This window comes from Hippichthys cyanospilos, chromosome 1 (genome assembly GCF_059441005.1).
Source record: "Hippichthys cyanospilos isolate Australia breed blue-spotted pipefish chromosome 1, RoL_Hcya_1.0, whole genome shotgun sequence".
Taxonomy (NCBI): Eukaryota; Metazoa; Chordata; class Actinopteri; order Syngnathiformes; family Syngnathidae; genus Hippichthys; species Hippichthys cyanospilos.
Window position 1 is genome coordinate 35,724,985 of NC_142369.1, and position 17,500 is coordinate 35,742,484.

The 17,500-nt window shown below is 41.1% G+C and overlaps 1 protein-coding gene across 1 annotated transcript in view; it reads left to right on the forward strand.

Moving 5' to 3' along the window:
* The window catches only part of ptar1 (protein prenyltransferase alpha subunit repeat containing 1), a 43,965-nt gene that overhangs the window by 24,290 nt on the left and 2,175 nt on the right, over nt 1-17,500 (forward strand). The window contains exons 5-6 of the mRNA XM_088433356.1: nt 9,420-9,663; nt 14,168-14,523. Coding sequence (XP_088289482.1) covers nt 9,420-9,663; nt 14,168-14,523 — 600 coding nt within the window. The remainder of the gene's footprint in view (nt 1-9,419; nt 9,664-14,167; nt 14,524-17,500) is intronic.

Consider the following 17,500-nt stretch of genomic DNA (forward strand, 5'->3'; position numbering starts at 1 on the left):
ACCACAAAAAGCAAAGATGCAATGCTTAGGCTCCCAAACCGGACCCCCTCAACGCTTCGGCAGCGCCTAGATATTCTGTCCATGAAGGTAATGAACAGAATCGGTGACAAAAGGCAGCCTTGGCGGAGTCTAACCCTCACTGGAAACGAATTCGACTTACTGCCGAAAATGCGGACCAAGCTCTGACATTGGTCATACAGGGACCGAACAGGCTGTATCAGAGTCTCCGGTACCCCATACTTCCGAAGCGCTCCCCACAGAGATGCCCGAGACACACGTTTGGACACCTTCTCCAAGTCCAGAAAGCACATGTAAACTAGTTGGGCGAACTCCCATGCACCCTCGAGGACCCTGCCGAGGGTGTAGAGCTGGTCCACTGTTCCACGGCCAGGACGAAAACCACACTGCTCCATCAGAATCTGAGACTCGACTTGCTGACGGACCCTCCTCTCCAGTACCCCTGGCTAGACCTTATCGGGGAGGCTGAGGAGTGTGATTCCTCTGTGGTTCGAACACACCCTCCCGTCCACCGTCTTAAAAAGGCGGACCACCACCCAAGTCTGCCAATCCAGGGGCACTGTCCGCAATATCCACGCGATGTTGCAGAGGCGTGTGAGCCTAGACAGCCCTACAGCATCCAGAGCCTTCAGAACTCCAGGCGGATCTCTTCCATACCCGGGGCCTTGCCACCAAGGAGTGTTTTGACCACCTCAGTGACTTCAGCCCCAGAGATGGGTAAGCGCACCTCTATGCCCGAAGACTCTGCTTCCTCAGAGGAAGACGTGTCGGTGGGATTGAGAAGGTCTTCGAAGTATTCTGCCTGGTTCACAACGTCCCATGTTGAGGTCAGCAGTGCCCCATCTCCACTGTACACAGTGTCAATAGTGCACTGCTTCCCCCTTCTGAGATGCTGGATGGTGGACCAGAATTTCTTCAAAGCCGACCGAAAGTCGCTTTCCATGGCCTCACTGAATTCCTCCCACACCCAAGTTTTTGCATTGGCGACCGCCGAAGCCGCACTCCGCTTGGCCAGCCCCGGCACCTGTCAGCTGCCTCTGGAGTCCCACAGGCCAAATAGCCCCAATAGGACTCCTTCTTTAGCTTGACGGCATCCCTTACCACTGGTGTCCCCCAGCGGGTTCGGAGATTGCTGCCACGACAGGCCCTGACTCCCTTTTGGCCACAACTCCGATCAGCCGCCTTGACAATGGAGGCGCGAAACATGGTCCACTCGGACTCAATGTTCCCCGCCTCCCCCGGGACGTTGGAGAACTTCTGATGGAGGTGGGAGTTGAAACTCCATCTGACAGGGGACTCCAGACGTTCCCAGCAGACCCTCACGATACGTTTGGGTCTGCCGGCATCCGCCCCCACCATCGGACCCAACACACCACCAGGTGGTGATCAGTTGACAGCTCCGCCCGCCTCTTCACCCGACTGTCCAAACATGCGGCCGCAAATCCGGTGATACAACCACAAGCTCGATCATCGAATTGCGGCCTAGGGTGTCCTGGTGCCAAGTGCACATATGGACACCCCTATGTTTGAACATGGTGTTCGTTATGGACAATCCGTGACGAGCACAGGTCCAATAAGAAAGCACCACTCAGGTTCAGATTGGGGGGGGGGGGGGGCAATTCCTCCCAATCACGCCTCTCCAGGTCTCACTGTCATTGCCCACCTGAGCATTGAAGTCCCTCAGCAGAACGAGGGAGTCCCCGGAGGGAGCGCTCTCCCTCACATTTTCCAAGAACTCCAAAAAGAGTGTGTACTCTAAACTGCTGTTTGGTGCATAGGCACAATTAGTCAGGACCCGTACCCCCACCTGAAGGCGGTGGGATTCTACCCTCTCGTCCACTGGGGTAAACAGGTGTACAGGCGCTAAGCTTGGGGGCAACAAGAATGCCCACACCAGCTCTGCGCCTCTCACCGCAGGAAACTCTAGAGTGGAAGAGAATCCAACCTCTCCCGAGAACACTGGTAGCAGAGCCCAAGCTGTGTGTGGAGGCGAGTCTGACTATATCTAGTCGGAACTTCTCGCCCTCTTACACCAGCTCAGGCTCCTTCCCCGCCAGAGAGGTGACATTCCATGTCCCAAGAGCTAGGTTCTGTAGCCGGGGATCGGTGCGCCAAGGACACCCATCAAATATATGAAATTTCGAAAAGATAAGACCATCTGGGTCCAAATACAGTAACTGTTGGTTTTAGCGAGACATCAGACTGACATTTTCTCCGCCACTATAAGGCCCTATAAGGAAGAAAAAAAAGTATCGAACAGATGTGTTAATGGCATGAGTCTTCATGTATCTGTAAAGTTTTTCAATTTTTTTTAAGCTTGCACAGAGGAGTAATTAAGGTTTTTGTCACATGTGGCGAAGTAAAGATTAAACACATATTTTGAAGCCCCGCCTCCATCCCATTTGTCGGCGGATCTTCACAAAATTTTGATCAATTGTGCATCCAAGTCTAATAATACAACACAGCAAATTTGAAGTTGATTAAGTCAAGCGTTTAGGAGAAAAAAGGAGCAGTTCGGGACCTGCAAACTAGCAAATTTGGGCCAAAAGTGCACATTCAAAAATTCATAGCTCTTTTTCTGGACATCTGAGCATATGGCTTGCGCTGACTTTTTTGTAGGTCTCCAGGTCCTACATAAGTCTACAAATTTTCGTAGTTCTAGGTGAAATGGGCCGGGACTGAGAGGCTTTTTTGCACTCATAAGGCCACTGTGGGGCCAATTACAGACACTTTTTTTCATTTTGGCGAGACATCTGACTTTGAGATGGCGTGCAGACCACCCCTATTATCGAAAAGTCATAAAATTTGAGAATCTGCATGTTCCATGTCTTAATGGTGTTCTGACCAATTATCAGTTATTTTACTCCAATCGAATCCAATCCAATCCGACTTTATTAAGCACTTTAAAAAAAACACAGATGACCAAAGTGCTGTACAGAAAAATAAAAACATCGTAAAAGCAGACACAACAGCTCAAAGACATTAACAATAAATCAGATAAGACAAAATGGGTCAAAAATAGAAATGAAGGATAAAACGAAAATGACAGGGATCAAAGAATAAAAGAATAAAATAAAACTAGAGTTGCAAGCAGCTATAAAGGGCCCTCGCAGACCTGTGCACATTGGGGTATGAACAGGTCGGGGTATGAACAAGGACTATGAACGATGAAAAATTAGTTGTAGATGACTTCAGTGCAGGACTCTTACCAAATATGTAAAATTTAGACAAGGTGGGACAATGTGGGTGGAGTTACTGCAGGTTTTATTGTTCCAATTTTGTGACTTTCAATGCCATATAGGCCACACCCACTGTCGAAACATCGTACTGATTTGTGGAGGGCATAAGGCATGGCCACTGGCTTTTCAGAAAACATTTAAGGGATATCACTTCAAGGGGCTCAGCAGAGTACATAAAAATGTTAAGGATTTGCTATATTTTTTGCTGGCACTAGGTGGCGCTCGTACTATGAATAAAAAATAGGCTTGTAGGTGTGTTTCACATTGGACACCTATCCCATATATGAAGTTTTGCAAACATCAGATCACCTAGGTCCAATTACAGCAACTTTTACCGTTTTGGCGAGAAATCGGACTTTAAATTGGCATAGAGGCCACACCTTTTATTGAAAAGTCATAAAAGTTGAGAACCTTCATTTTCCACTGTGTCATAGCTTTTCTGACCACTTTTGAGTTCATTTAGTCAAACAGGCATTGCACAGCACATGAAAGTGTAAAAAAATAGATTTTTGTCCGCCACTAGGTGGTGCTGTAAATGAGTTGGATAATTATCACATAGCTGTATTAGGGCATGACTTTTAAAGTCCCTGCGGAGTTTCACATGGTTTGAAGCTGAAACAGCTGAGTTATTAAGGTTTTTGTCACTCTTGGCGAAGGAAATATTCAAAATAATTTGAAGCTCCGCCCACATCTTACAAGTCATGGGGTCTTCACAATATTTGGGATATTTGTGCCGCTACATCTGCTAATAGTCCATGCCCAAGTAGAAGTTAATCGGGTGAACGTTTTAAGAGAAAAAGGCACTAGTTTTAGACCAGCTAATGTCTAAGAATGGGGCAAAATTGCACATTAAAAAAAGTCATAACAATATTTCTGTACATCCTTGCACATCACTTTTATTGACTTTTTTGTAGGTCTTATAATTCTACATACGCCTAAAAAGTTTCATAGCTGTAGGTCAAACCAAACAGGATTGACTGCAATCTTTCGACTGACATTTTTTGCAGCCACTAGGTGGCGCTAGCTTTAAACTGGAATATAAGTTTGTTGATGTTTTTAAAAAATGTTTCCTCAAAAATGGAAAAGCGCTGCACAGTAAATAATAATAACTAGAGCTGCAAGCAGCTATAAAGGGCCCTCGCAGTCCTGTGCACGTTGGGGTATGAACAGGTCGGGGTATGAACAAGGACTATGAACGATGAAAAAGTAGTTGTAGATGACTTCAGTGCAGGACTCTTACCAAATAAGTAAAAATTAGACAAGGTGGGACAATGTGGGTGGAGTTACTGCAGCTTTTATTGTTCCAATTTTGTGACTTATATTGCCATATAGGCCACACCCACTGTCGAAACATCGTACTGATTTGTGGAGGGCATAAGGCATGGCCACTGGCTTTTCAGAAAACATTTAAGGGATATCACTTCAAGGGGCTCAGCAGAGTACATAAAAACATTAAGGATTTGCTATATTTTTTGCTGCCACTAGGTGGCGCTTGTACTATGATAAAAAATAGGTTTGTAGGTGTGTTTCACATTGGACTCCCATCCCATATACGAAGTTTTAAAAATATCAAATCGTCTAGGTCCAATTACAGCAACTATTACCGTTTTCGCGAGACATCGGATTTTGAGTTGGCATAGAGGCCACGCCCTTTATTGAAAAGTCATAAAAGTTGAAAACCTTAATATTCCAATGTGTCATAGCTTTTCTGACCATTTTTGGTTCATTTAGTCAAACAGGCATTTCACAGTACATAAAAGTATAAAAAATGAGATTTTTGTCCGCCACTGGGTGGCGCTCTAAATGTTTTGAAAGTTTATCACATAGCTGTATTATTGCATGACTTTCAAAGTCCCAGGAAAGTTTCAGATGGTTTGAAGCTGTCATAGCTGAGTTATTAAGATTTTTGTCACTCTTGGCGAAGGAAGTAATAAAAATAATTTGAAGCTCCGCCCCCATCTTTTATGTCAAGAGATCTTAACGATATTTGGACTATGTGTGCCCCTCAGTTGGATAATGATTCATGCCAAAGTTGAAGGTAATGGGGTGAATCGTTTAAGAGAAAAAGGCTCTAGTTTGAGAACAGCTAATGTCTAAGAATGGGACAAAACAGCACATTAAAAAAATTCATAACAATTTTTCTGTACATCCTAGCACATCACTTCTATTGACTTTTTTGTAGGTCTTACAGTCCTTCATTTGCCTACAAAGTTTCATAGCTGTAGGTCAAACCAAACAGGATTGACTGTAATCTTTCGACTAATGACATTTTTTGCAGCCACTAGGTGGCGCTAGCTCTAAACTGGAATATATTTTTGTCTATGTTCAGGAGAATATTTTCATCCAATGTGTGAAATTGTGAGAAGATCAGATCATCTGGGTCAAATTACAGCAACTTTTACTGGACAGATAAAGCTTCGGAATGAAAATGGTTGTAGAGGCCACGCCCATTATCGAAACTTCGTAAAATTTGGTGGAGGTCAGCAAGGCTGTCTAGAGGCTTTTCAGACTTAATTTCAGCGATATTACTTCAAAGGGCTCAGCTAAACACATAAAAACATTTAAAAAATGCTATATTTTTGTCTGCCACTAGGTGGCGCTCGCACTATAACAAAAAATACGTTGATAGGTGTATTCCGCATTGGAAACCCATCAAATATATGAAGTTTAGAAAAGATAAGACCATCTGGGACCAAACACAGCAACTTTGTTCGTTTTGGCGAGACATCAGACTGACATTTTTGTTTGCCACTAGATGGCCTTATAAGCAATTGAAGATTTTTTTAAACACTTGTGTTAAGGGCTTGAGTCTCCATGTGTCTGTGAAGTTTCAGATTTTTCTAAGCTTGTAAAGCTGAGTTATAAAGGTTTGTTTCACATGTGGCAAAGTAATCATCAAAGGCATAATATAAAGCCCCGCCCCCAACATATTTGATGGCGGATCATCACAAAAATTTGAACAATTGTGCCTCACAGTCAGATAAAACATCACAACAAATTTGAAGTCGATCGGGTCAAGCGTTTGGGAGAAAAAAGGAGCAGTTCGGACCTGCAAATGAGCAAAAACGGGCCAAAAGTGCACATTCAAAAATTCATAACTCTCTTTCTGTACATCTGAGCATATGGCTCGCGCTGACTTTTTTGTAGGGCTCGAGGTCCGACATAAGGCTACAAATTTTTGGAGCTCTAGGTCAAACGGGCCGGGAGTGAGAGGCTATTTTCCACTCATAAGGCCATTTTGGGGCCAATTACAGCCACTTTTTTCGTTTTGGCAAGTCATCTGACTTTGAGGTGGCGTGCAGACTACGCCCATTATCGAAATGTCGTAAAATTTTACAACCTTAATATTCCATGTTTTAATGATATTCTGACCAGTTTTCATTTGTTTTACTCAAACAGACTGAGCACAATACATGAAAGTGTAAAAAAATAACATTTTAATCAACCACTAGGCGGCGCTAGTAGGTATTGAAAAAAACTTTTTTCAAAGGTGTTAAAGACATAAGTTTCCATGTGTCTATGAAGTTTTAGATTTTTTTCAGCTAGTGCATCAAAGTTATTAAGGTTTATGTCACTCTTGGCGAAGGAAAAATTGAACACATAATTTGAAGCCACGCCCCTATCATATGTGTCAGCGGATCTGCACCAAATTTTGCCCAGTTGTGCCCCTATGTCTAATTATAGACCACAGCAAATTTGAAGGCGATTGAGTAAAGCGTTTAGGAGAAACAAGGAGCAGTTTGGGACCTGCAAAAGTGCAAAAATGGGCCAAAAATGCACATTCAAAAATTCATAACTCTTTCTCTGTACATCTGAGCACATTGCTCATGCTGACTTTTTTGTAGGTCTCTAGGTCCTACATATGCCTTAAAATTTTCGTAGCTCTAGGTCAAACTGGCCGGGACCAGGTGCACTTTTTCGACCTTAGGTGGCGCTGCCGAGCCATTTTTTTTGCATTGTTTTGGGAAACACAAAAATATCAAATTTTCCACCGGGCCCGACAAATGTGCAAATTTTGGTGACTTTTCGTGCATGTTTAGGCCCTCAAAAATGGAAAAGCGCTGCACAGTAAATAATAATAATAACTAGAGCTGCAAGCAGCTATAAAGGGCCCTCGCAGACCTGTGCACGTTGGGGTATGAACAGGTCGGGGTATGAGCAAGGACTATGAACGATGAAAAATTAGTTGTAGATGACTTCAGTGCAGGACTCTTACCAAATATGTAAAATTTAGACAAGGTGGGACAATGTGGGTGGAGTTACTGCAGCTTTTATTGTTCCAATTTTGTGACTTACAATGCCATATAGGCCACACCCACTGTCGAAACGTCGTACTGATTTGTGGAGGGCATAAGGCATGGCCACTGGCTTTTCAGTAAACATTTAAGGGGTATCACTTCAAGGGGCTCAGCAGAGTACATAAAAACATTAAGGATTTTCTATATTTTTTGCTGCCACTAGGTGGCGCTCGTACTATGAATAAAAAATAGGTTTGTAGGTGTGTTTCACATTGGACTCCCATCCCATATACGAAGTTTTAAAAATATCAGATCGTCTAGGTCCAATTACAGCAACTTTTACCGTTTTCGCAAAACTGCACATTAAAAAAATTCATAACAATTTTTCTGTACATCCTAGCACATCACTTCTATTGACTTTTTTGTAGGTCTTACAATCCTACATATGCCTAAAAAGTTTTATCGCTGTAGGTCAAACCAAATAGGATTGACTCCAATCTTTCGACTAATGACATTTTTTGCAGCCACTAGGTGGTGCTAGCTTTAAACTGGAATATATTTTTGTCACTATGTTCAGGAGAATATTTTCATCCAATGTGTGAAATTGTGAGAAGATCAGATCATCTGAGTGAAATTACAGCAACTTTTACTGGACAGATAAAGCTTCGGAATGAAAATGGTCGTAGAGGCCACGCCCATTATCGAAACTTCGTAAAATTTGGTGGAGGTCAGCAGGGCTGTCTAGAGGCTTTTCAGACCTAATTTCAGCGATATTACTTCAAGGGGCTGAGCTAAACACATAAAAACGTTTAAAAAATGCTATATTTTTGGCTGCCACTAGGTGGTGCTCGCACTATAACAAAAAATGCGTTGATAGGTGTATTCCGCATTGGAAACCCATCAAATATATGAAGTTTAGAAAAGATAAGACCATCTGGGACCAAACACAGCAATTTTGTTCGTTTTGGCGAGACATCAGACTGACATTTTTGTTTGCCACTAGATGGCTTTATAAGCAATTGAAGATTTTATTAAACACTTGTGTTAAGGACTTGAGTCTCCATGTGTCTGTGAAGTTTCAGATTTTTCTAAGCTTGTAAAGCTGAGTTATAAAGGTTTGTGTCTCATGTGGCAAAGTAATCATCAAAGGCATAATATAAAGCCCCGCCCCCAACATATTTGATGATGATGTTGTTGATGATGTTCCTCTTCCATCTTGCTAAGGAGGCATGGCAGTACTCCCAAATTCAAGATCGCAACATACATGCACTAAAATGTCAAAACAATAACCAGGGCATTTAGATGGCATTAGTAGACATAAAAAAAAACAACTTTATTCTGGATTGAGTTGTCCTTAATTGTGGTACTCTGCTGATCTTTAAGCTATCAAATCATTGTGAAACACTAAGTCACTATTTGTCTTTATCAAAATTAAAAATGGCTTCTATCCATAATTGTAAATTAATGGAGTTAAGTATAGAAGTCTATAATGAAACATCCTAACCACTTCTTCCATCTCAACCTTTAAAAGCCAAAGCAAAGAGGGAAAAAAAAACTGGTTACAGTCGGAGGGAGGACATAAAATGCCCCCATTCAGAGTTCTCTCTCCTGCTGTTATTTGGGTTAAAATGTTATTTTATTAATCTTCGATTTTTAAAGAAGTTATAGTCGAATAGGAGTTAGTGTGTCATCTAGTGCTCAGATATAAGATAAACTATTATCTAAATGTAGCAGAAAGGGTGATTCTCACTACTTATCTGGAGTTACCTGGTCCTCACTTGTGAGATTGGTGTGTGTACGAATTCGTGCGCCCACGCATTTTATGTGTGTGATAATGAACAAACAAGCAATTTATTTTTATGTGATGAAATATATACAATTATTCCATCCCAGATGATATTCTGTAATTGATGCCTTGTTGCAGACGCTGGGTGTTGCAGCAAATCCTGAACCGGCTCACAGCTGTGGATTGCAATGGAAAGCAGCAACAGGGGAAAACAGAGGAAAGATATGTACAAATGAATCAGGAATTCAGTTGCCATGTTGCTCAAATGCTTCATAAAGAGCTAAATGTCTGCTCTGAAGCTGCATGTAGTTATTCCAGCAACTACAATGCGTGGTCGCACCGTATTTGGGTGGTGCAACACATGGCCGAAGATAATGTTAAGGTAGGTGCCTATATCTCATGGAGATGCTTAAATTATTCTTCGCAAACTATAAGTGAAAAAGACATTAACTTCATGTTTCAAAGTTAATGCCAAGCTATTTGATATATCCACATTCAGCACATGGCTATTTTAAAGCGATTCAAAGCATAGAAAGCTAAATTAGTTCACAATAAATTTGCTAATGAACCAGAACTGAGCTGGCTTTCAACCCTAAGCCTCTTCTGGCCCTGATATTATATGGAAAAGCGAGCTTACGTTATATTTCGACATGTATAGATAATGAAATTCTTATTCTGTTTACTTCCCCAAGCAGCAGACTACATTCCACAATTGAGCAATGAATAAATAGCAATAAACAACAAACATCAACAACAGTGCTAATAATGTAGTGCAGAATATCATGTAGTGCAAAATTTTTAGTGTGAGATATTGTTTATGCAAACAGTAGTAGGCAGATTAGTTCGTGAGGGATTTGTTGAGAATCTGGATGGCTTGTGGGTAGAAGCTGTTTGCCAGTCTGACAGTCCTGGCCCTCACACTCCTGTATCGTCTGCCGATGACAGCATTTCAAACAGATCGTTTTATGAGTGTGTCTTGTCCTTGATGATTTTGCATGCTCTCCGCAGAAACCTGGTATGGTAAATGTCCTGCAGTGAGGGTAAGGGTACTCCACAGATAGGCTGTGAGGTCTTGATCGCACGGTGGAGATTCTTCCTGTCTTGTGCCGTGCAGTTGCTATATCAGACTGTGATGGAGGTGGAGAGGACACTTTGGATTATGTATCTGTAGAAGTTGTCAAGTGTCTTTGCTGACATGCCAAATCTCTCTCTCTCTCTCTCTCTCTCTCTCTCTCTCTCTCTCTCTCTCTATATATATATATATATATATATATATATATATATATGTATGTATGTATGTATGTATATATATATATATATATATATATATATATATATATATACACACACACAGTGGGCCCCCGTGTTACGAACTTAATCCGTTCAGCGGCTACGCTCGTAACTTGAACTGCTCGTATGACGGGCAATCCAAACCTATGTTAATTAGTGAATGCGTGCAACGCGTGCAAAAACCTTAGGTAAAAACATCACGACTTTATACACATATTAAAAATGAGTAACATAATCTACTGTACAGTTAAATTAAATAACATATACAAAGGAAAAATGACATTTACCTTTGGGGCAACGTGACTTGAGCTGGGTGGAGGCGGAGGGGAGAGGGGACCAACCCGCAGAATTTATTTATTTATTTTCTTAAACGGGAACTTTTCTCAAGTCTTAACAACACTCCTTCCTTCCATTTTTCACTCATTTTCTTTCCTTCCTTCCGTCCCGACCAGCTGTGCCATCAAGCTAGATGAAGGCGTTCGACCAATAGCATATCGGCATCTCCGTGACTGACACCGTGACTGAAACAGTGACTGTGACATTGTAAGAGCAATTGCATATCAGCGTTTCCGTGTCATGCGTGAGCAGATGATTTCGTTGAAGTAGTAAAACGATGTCAATTGTACGTACACATTGACTGGCAACGCGTGGTTAAATCAGAGATAAAACCATCACGTATTTACACACACATTTAAAATTAGTACCATAACCTACTGTGTAGTTAATTTAATTAACATGGATACACAAAGGGTAAATGACATTTTCCTCTGGGGCGACGTGATTTGAGCTGAGTGGAGACGGAGGTGAGCAGAGACCAACCCGCAGAATTTATTTATTTATTTTCTTAAACAAGAACTTTTCTCAAACTAAAACATATCACCGGCGATTTCCTTCTCTTTAATCCATAATAGAAGAAGCCTCTCCATTTTGTTGTCGAGCGAGGTCCGTCCCCCGGCAAGGAAAGTCTTGCCCTTAGAAGATTGCCGAGCGGTTCAGTCCATACTCACAAGCAAGGTTAACTATGCATGTGCCTCCTTCGTATTTTTTTTTTTTTATCTCCTGCTTGGTTTCTAATGTCATCATCCTCTTACTTCTTCCTTTACCGCCACTTGCAATTTTAGAAGCCATGTCTAACAGATAAAGTTTGCAAAGTCTTCACAACATTCCTTCCTTCCGTTTTTCACTCATTTTCTCTCCTTCCTTCCATCCCGACCAGCTGTGCCATCAAGCTAGATAAAGGCGTTCGGCCAATAGCATATCGGCATTTCTGTGATTGACGTGACGCCGGCCAATAGCATCTCAGTGAGTGAGACCGACCGTGACCTTAATTGACCAATAGCATATCGGCATCTCCGTGACTGACACCGTGACAGAGACAGTGACTGTGACATTGTAAGAGCAATAACGTTCGACGTTGCCGCGACCAGCGTCGTCTATTGATTTTGTTGACGCAGCAGAGCGAAAATATCTGAACTAATACAATGGCCGGCATGTCAGATTGTTCGCAAGACGAAAGGTTTGCACGTAAGTGGGGGACAAAAAAATCCGTGGTCCACGCTTGTAAGTCGAAATGTTCGTAAAAGAGGGTGTTCGTAAACTTGGGGCCGACTGTACTTTGTAGCGCCACCTTTTGCTGCAATTATAGCTGCAAGTCGCTTGGGGTATGTCTCTATCAGTTTAGCACGTGGAGAAACTGATATTTTTGCCCATTCCTCCTTGCAAAACAGCTCGAGCTCAGTGAGGTTGGATGGAGAGAGTTTGTGAACAGCAGTTTTCAGTTCTTTCTACAGATTCTCAATTGGATTGAGGTCTGGACTTTGATTTGGCCATTCTTACACCTTGATATGTTTTTTGGTGAACCATTCCATTGTAGCTTTTGCTTTTTGTTTTGGATCATTGTCTTGTTGGAAGACAAATCTCCGTCCCAGTCTCAGGTCTTTTGCGGACTCCATCAGGTTTTCTTCCAGAATGGTCCTGTATTTGGCTCCATCCATCTTCCCATCAATTTTAACCATCTTCCCTGTCCCTGCTGAAGAAAAGCAGGCCAAAACCATGATGCTGCCACCACCATGTTTGACCATGGGGATAGTGTGTTGAGGGTGATGAGCTGTGCTGTTTTTACGCCAAACATAACGTCTTGCATTGTTGCCATAAAGTTCGATTTTGGTCTCATCTGACCAGAGCACCTTCTTCCACATGTTTGGTGTGTCTCCCAGGTGGCTTCTGGCAAACTTTAAGCGACACTCTTCATGGATATCTTTAAAACGGCTTCCTTCTTGCCACTCTTCCATAAAGGCCATATTTGTGCAGTTTACGACTGATTGTTGTCCTATGGACAGATTCTCCCACCTCAGCTGTAGACCTCTGCAGTTCATCCAGAGTGATCATGGGCCTCTTGGCTGCATCTCTGATGAGTCTTCTCCTTGTATGAGCTGAAAGTTTAGGGGGACGGCCAGATCTTGGTAGATTTGCAGTGGTCTGATACTCCTGCCATTTCAATATTATTGCTTGCACACTCCTCCTTGGGATGTTTAAAGCTTGGGAAATCTTTTTGTATCCAAATCCAGCTTTAAACTTCTCCACAACAGAATCTCGGACCTGCCTGGTGTGTTCCTTGTTCTTCATGATGCTCTCTGCGCTTTAAACAGACTTCTGAGACTATCACAGAGCATGCGCATTTATACACAGACTTGATTACACACAGGTGGATTCCATTTATCATCGTTAGTCATTTAGGTCAACATTGAATCATTCAGAGATCCTCACTGAACTTCTGGACAGAGTTTGCTGCACTGAAAATAAAGGGGCTGAATGATTTTGCATGCCCAATTTTTCATTTTTTATTTGTTAAAAAAATTTAAAATATCCAATTAAATTATCCAATATCCAAGTGTGTTCCACTTCATGGTTGTGTCCCACTTGTTGTTGATTCTTCACAAGAAATTACAGTTTTATATCTTTGTTTGAATCCTGAAATGTGGCAAAAGGTCACAAAGTTCAAGGGGGCCAAATAGTTCCGCAAGCCACTGTATGAAAAAAGTTTTAAAATATGTAATTAATTGAGGGTGCGTTTTATAATCCGGTGCGCCATATAGTGCGAAAAATACGGTACATAGATTTTGTGTCAATAAATGACCATCGTCTATGTCAGGGGTGTTAAACTCGTTCTTAACGAGGGCCACGTTCCAGTTACAGTTTCTGTCAGAGGGCTGTGTATATGACTGTGATCAAATACATTTTGGGTGTATTTGTCACACTTCCAACTAGTTTTGAAATCAGAAAGAGGGTGAGGGCAAAAAGCGCTTGTTTTTCCCCCAAACAATTTCAAATTGACTTATGTGATATTTTGACCGGAAACATGAATTGGAATGGGCGTTTCGCGGGCCGCGTGAAATGATGTGGCGGGCCGAATCTGGCCCCCTGGCCTTGAGTTTGACACCTGTGGTCTATGTACAGTAGTCTAGCATGCATCGGTGCAGCTGGATCTTAACGCAAACACATCAATGAAATTGGTGTTAATGATACACCCTTGATTATCTCCAGTCTGAATGTGAATGTCAGATTTTCATAAGGCAATGTGTTTTGTTCTCTTTAAGGTTTTCCTTGATGAGCTTTCCACAATGCGTCAATGGGTATCAATGCATGTGTCGGACCATAGTGGCTTTCACTACCGCCAATTCCTGCTCAAGGAGCTACTTGAACAGTTTTTTGTAAAACCAGTTTCCAGCAATTACTACTCACACCAGCATCAATTGAGGACCGTCCCTAGCAGCACCCTCTTACCTTCCATCAGTCTCCTGGCCAATGGGGAGCCGTTAGGAATACAGGAAACCCATGAAGATGAGAAAGAGGTTGAATTTGCAAAACTGCTTGAGCTTTTTCAGCAGGAATTGAAACTGTGCACGGACTTGATCCACTCTTTTCCTGGACATGAGACCCTATGGAGTCACAGGTGAGGTTTACAAGTGATCATTACATAAGATCAGGGCTTGATAGGAACTTTTCTGCTCACACACAATTGTGGCTAGTGGATTCTCAAGAGTTACCAACCAGTCTATGTTGTCACTTAATTTTAATTGTTGTAGAATAGGATTATGCGCAATTAATTTATGCAGTCATTAAAACAGGTCACCACTGACTGTTTAGATGGAGTCAGGATTTGGGATAAGGTCAAAGCTGAATTCAGAAACATTCCGAATAACCTAATAATCCTGATGAATTGGAATATACTCATCAAAACTGCAACATACAATGATGTCCTATTGCAAATAAACATAATTTACTCTTTGTGGCGGGCACTAGGCCCATGGTTTCTTCGCCTCGTCACATTGGATCACGTCGGGGTCACCAATTTGGCGAGGCGAAGAAACCACATTTTGCTGTGCTAGTGGAGATCTTTACTCTTTGCATGCTATCACAAAACTGATACAACAAAGTGCAAAACAGCAAAAACAAAGCCAATAAGTTCAAAGCATCAAAGATTCATAGCAACAATCCTACTGGGTGAGAGAGAGACATGGTCCTAGTACCCGCCAAATCTTCTTAATTCCTACCGTCAGTCATCTCCTAAAAGTAATAAAACAGCCAGTTTCCTCTTCACTCCAAAAATGTGGTATTGTGCAGCGTATTTAGGTTTTTAAAAACCCAAATATGATGATATTCGAGCTTTCTTACATTTACATGAACTTCGAAAACATTAATAATATGAAAAGGTTATTGATTACATGCAAACGTAGTCAATAAAGATGAATTGAGAATCAACACATGAAAATAAGAAAAATTGTTGAAGGCAGAATTGGTTGGATGTGACGCAATCCAGGTGAGTTGATGGATACCAATGTCCGTCATATAGATGTCATATTGTCAAATAGAAAAATGGCCACTATACTGCCTCAATTCTTCTCAAGCTTTTCTATCCATTTACAGGTCATTTTCAGTTGTAAAAAGTTTGTTTTTTTCTTTATGTATGTGTGAATTTAGGGGCCTTCACACATTTTTCTACACTTTACAACTTGATTACAAATTATATTTCATTGTGTAAATCACAAAAACACAATACATTTGTTTTTAATTCTTCTTCAATCTTTATCAACGTAATTGAAGACACTACCAAGACAAACTATGTTAGAATTGGTCAACTTTATTTTTTGTAAACATTCTGATTTAAAATGTGATGCTAGCAACATGTTCCCAAAAAAAGCTGGAACAAGTGGCAAAAAAAAAGATATAGTTGAAGAATGCACATCAAACACCTGTTTGGAACATCCCACAGGCAAACTGGCTAATTGGGAGCAGGTGGGTGCCATAAAGTCAGATTCCCTTGAATTGCTCAGTCATTCACAAGCATAGATGGGAAGAGATTCTTTGTAAAGAAGAACATGAAAAAGAGTTTAAGGACAATGTACCTAAATGTACAATTGTGAAAGGAATTTAGGGATTTCATCATAGACGGTCCAAAATATCATCAATAGGTTCACAGAATCTGGAGAAATCCCTGTATGGTATCAACAACATTGAATGCCTGTGACCTTCATTTTCTCAGGCAGCACTGCATCAATAAAACAACATCAATGTCTAAAGCAGAGGTTACCAACATGGTGCCCGTGGTGCACCAGGTAGCCCTCGAGGATTAAATGAGTAGCCTGCAGGCCTGTTTTGCAAATAGCTCACTAGTGATAGAACAGTGTGATTTTCTAGGAATTAATCAAATAATTATACATATATGTACAGTATATATTTGACTTGATTTACTTATTTACTATAGCTGTTCCTTAATTGTGAGAAATTGTTAACATGATCGATATCTTTACATAAACCGGTGCCCTTTTTATTAGTCAGAACCAAAGAAGTAGCTTTCACTTTCAAAAAGGTTGGTGACCCCTGGTCTAAAGTATATCATTACATGGGCTCAGAAACACTTTAGAAAACCTCCCAGTAAATACAGATCAGCACTACATCCATAAGTGCGACTTAAAACTCATATCCAAAGCAAAAAACATTCATCAACAACACACAGAAACATTTCATGCTTCTCTGGGCCTAAGTTAATCTAACCTGCATTGATGCATAATGGAAAGGTGTTTTTATATCTGACGAGTCCACATTTTACATTATTTTTAGAATTTGTGATCATGGTGTCTTTTGGGTTGAAGAGAAAAATAACAAACATCCGTACTATTCAAATGCCCGCATCTGATATGCTATGCTTCATTTACCTCAGAAAACTGTTGGGTCCCCGCGACTGGCAATACTAAAAAGCTATGGGTCCCATCAGAAATGTTTGGAGTCACAAAAGTTCAGCATTAAAAAGTACAAAGAGATTCTAGTTTAAACTTAATTTAGAAAGATGTAAGCAAAAGCCAACAACAGATATTAACAAAGTAAAATGTATTAAAATGATAGTATGAACTAAAATGTTATGTTGGACCAAAAGTGCCAAAATTCAATAAATAAATGTACCAATCAATAATTAAATAAAAGCGTAATTAAATAATTAAATGTTTCATTAATTAAAACAATGAAACCTTTAATCAATGACACTTTGTTAATGAAGCTTTTACTGAATCAGTGACACATTTTACTGAATCAATGTGCTTCACCATAATGTAGTAGATGGTCTCTGATACCCATACTATTAAGTCACTTTTCCGTGATGAATTTTGAATTAATAGGTTTAGGCACACAAAAGTTGTGCTTGTGTTTTTTCTTTATTATTGGGGCACCTATATTCTTTGCATTACTTGTTTATAGCAGTGGTTCTTAACCTTGTTGGGAGGCACCGAACCCCACCAGTTTCATATGCTCATTCACCGAACCCTTCTTTAGTAAAAAATAAAATATGATTTTTTTAGACTGAGGGGTGGACCTCTGCGGCGGAGGCTCAACCGAACCCATGAGACCGACTCACCGAACCCCTAGGGTTCGATCGA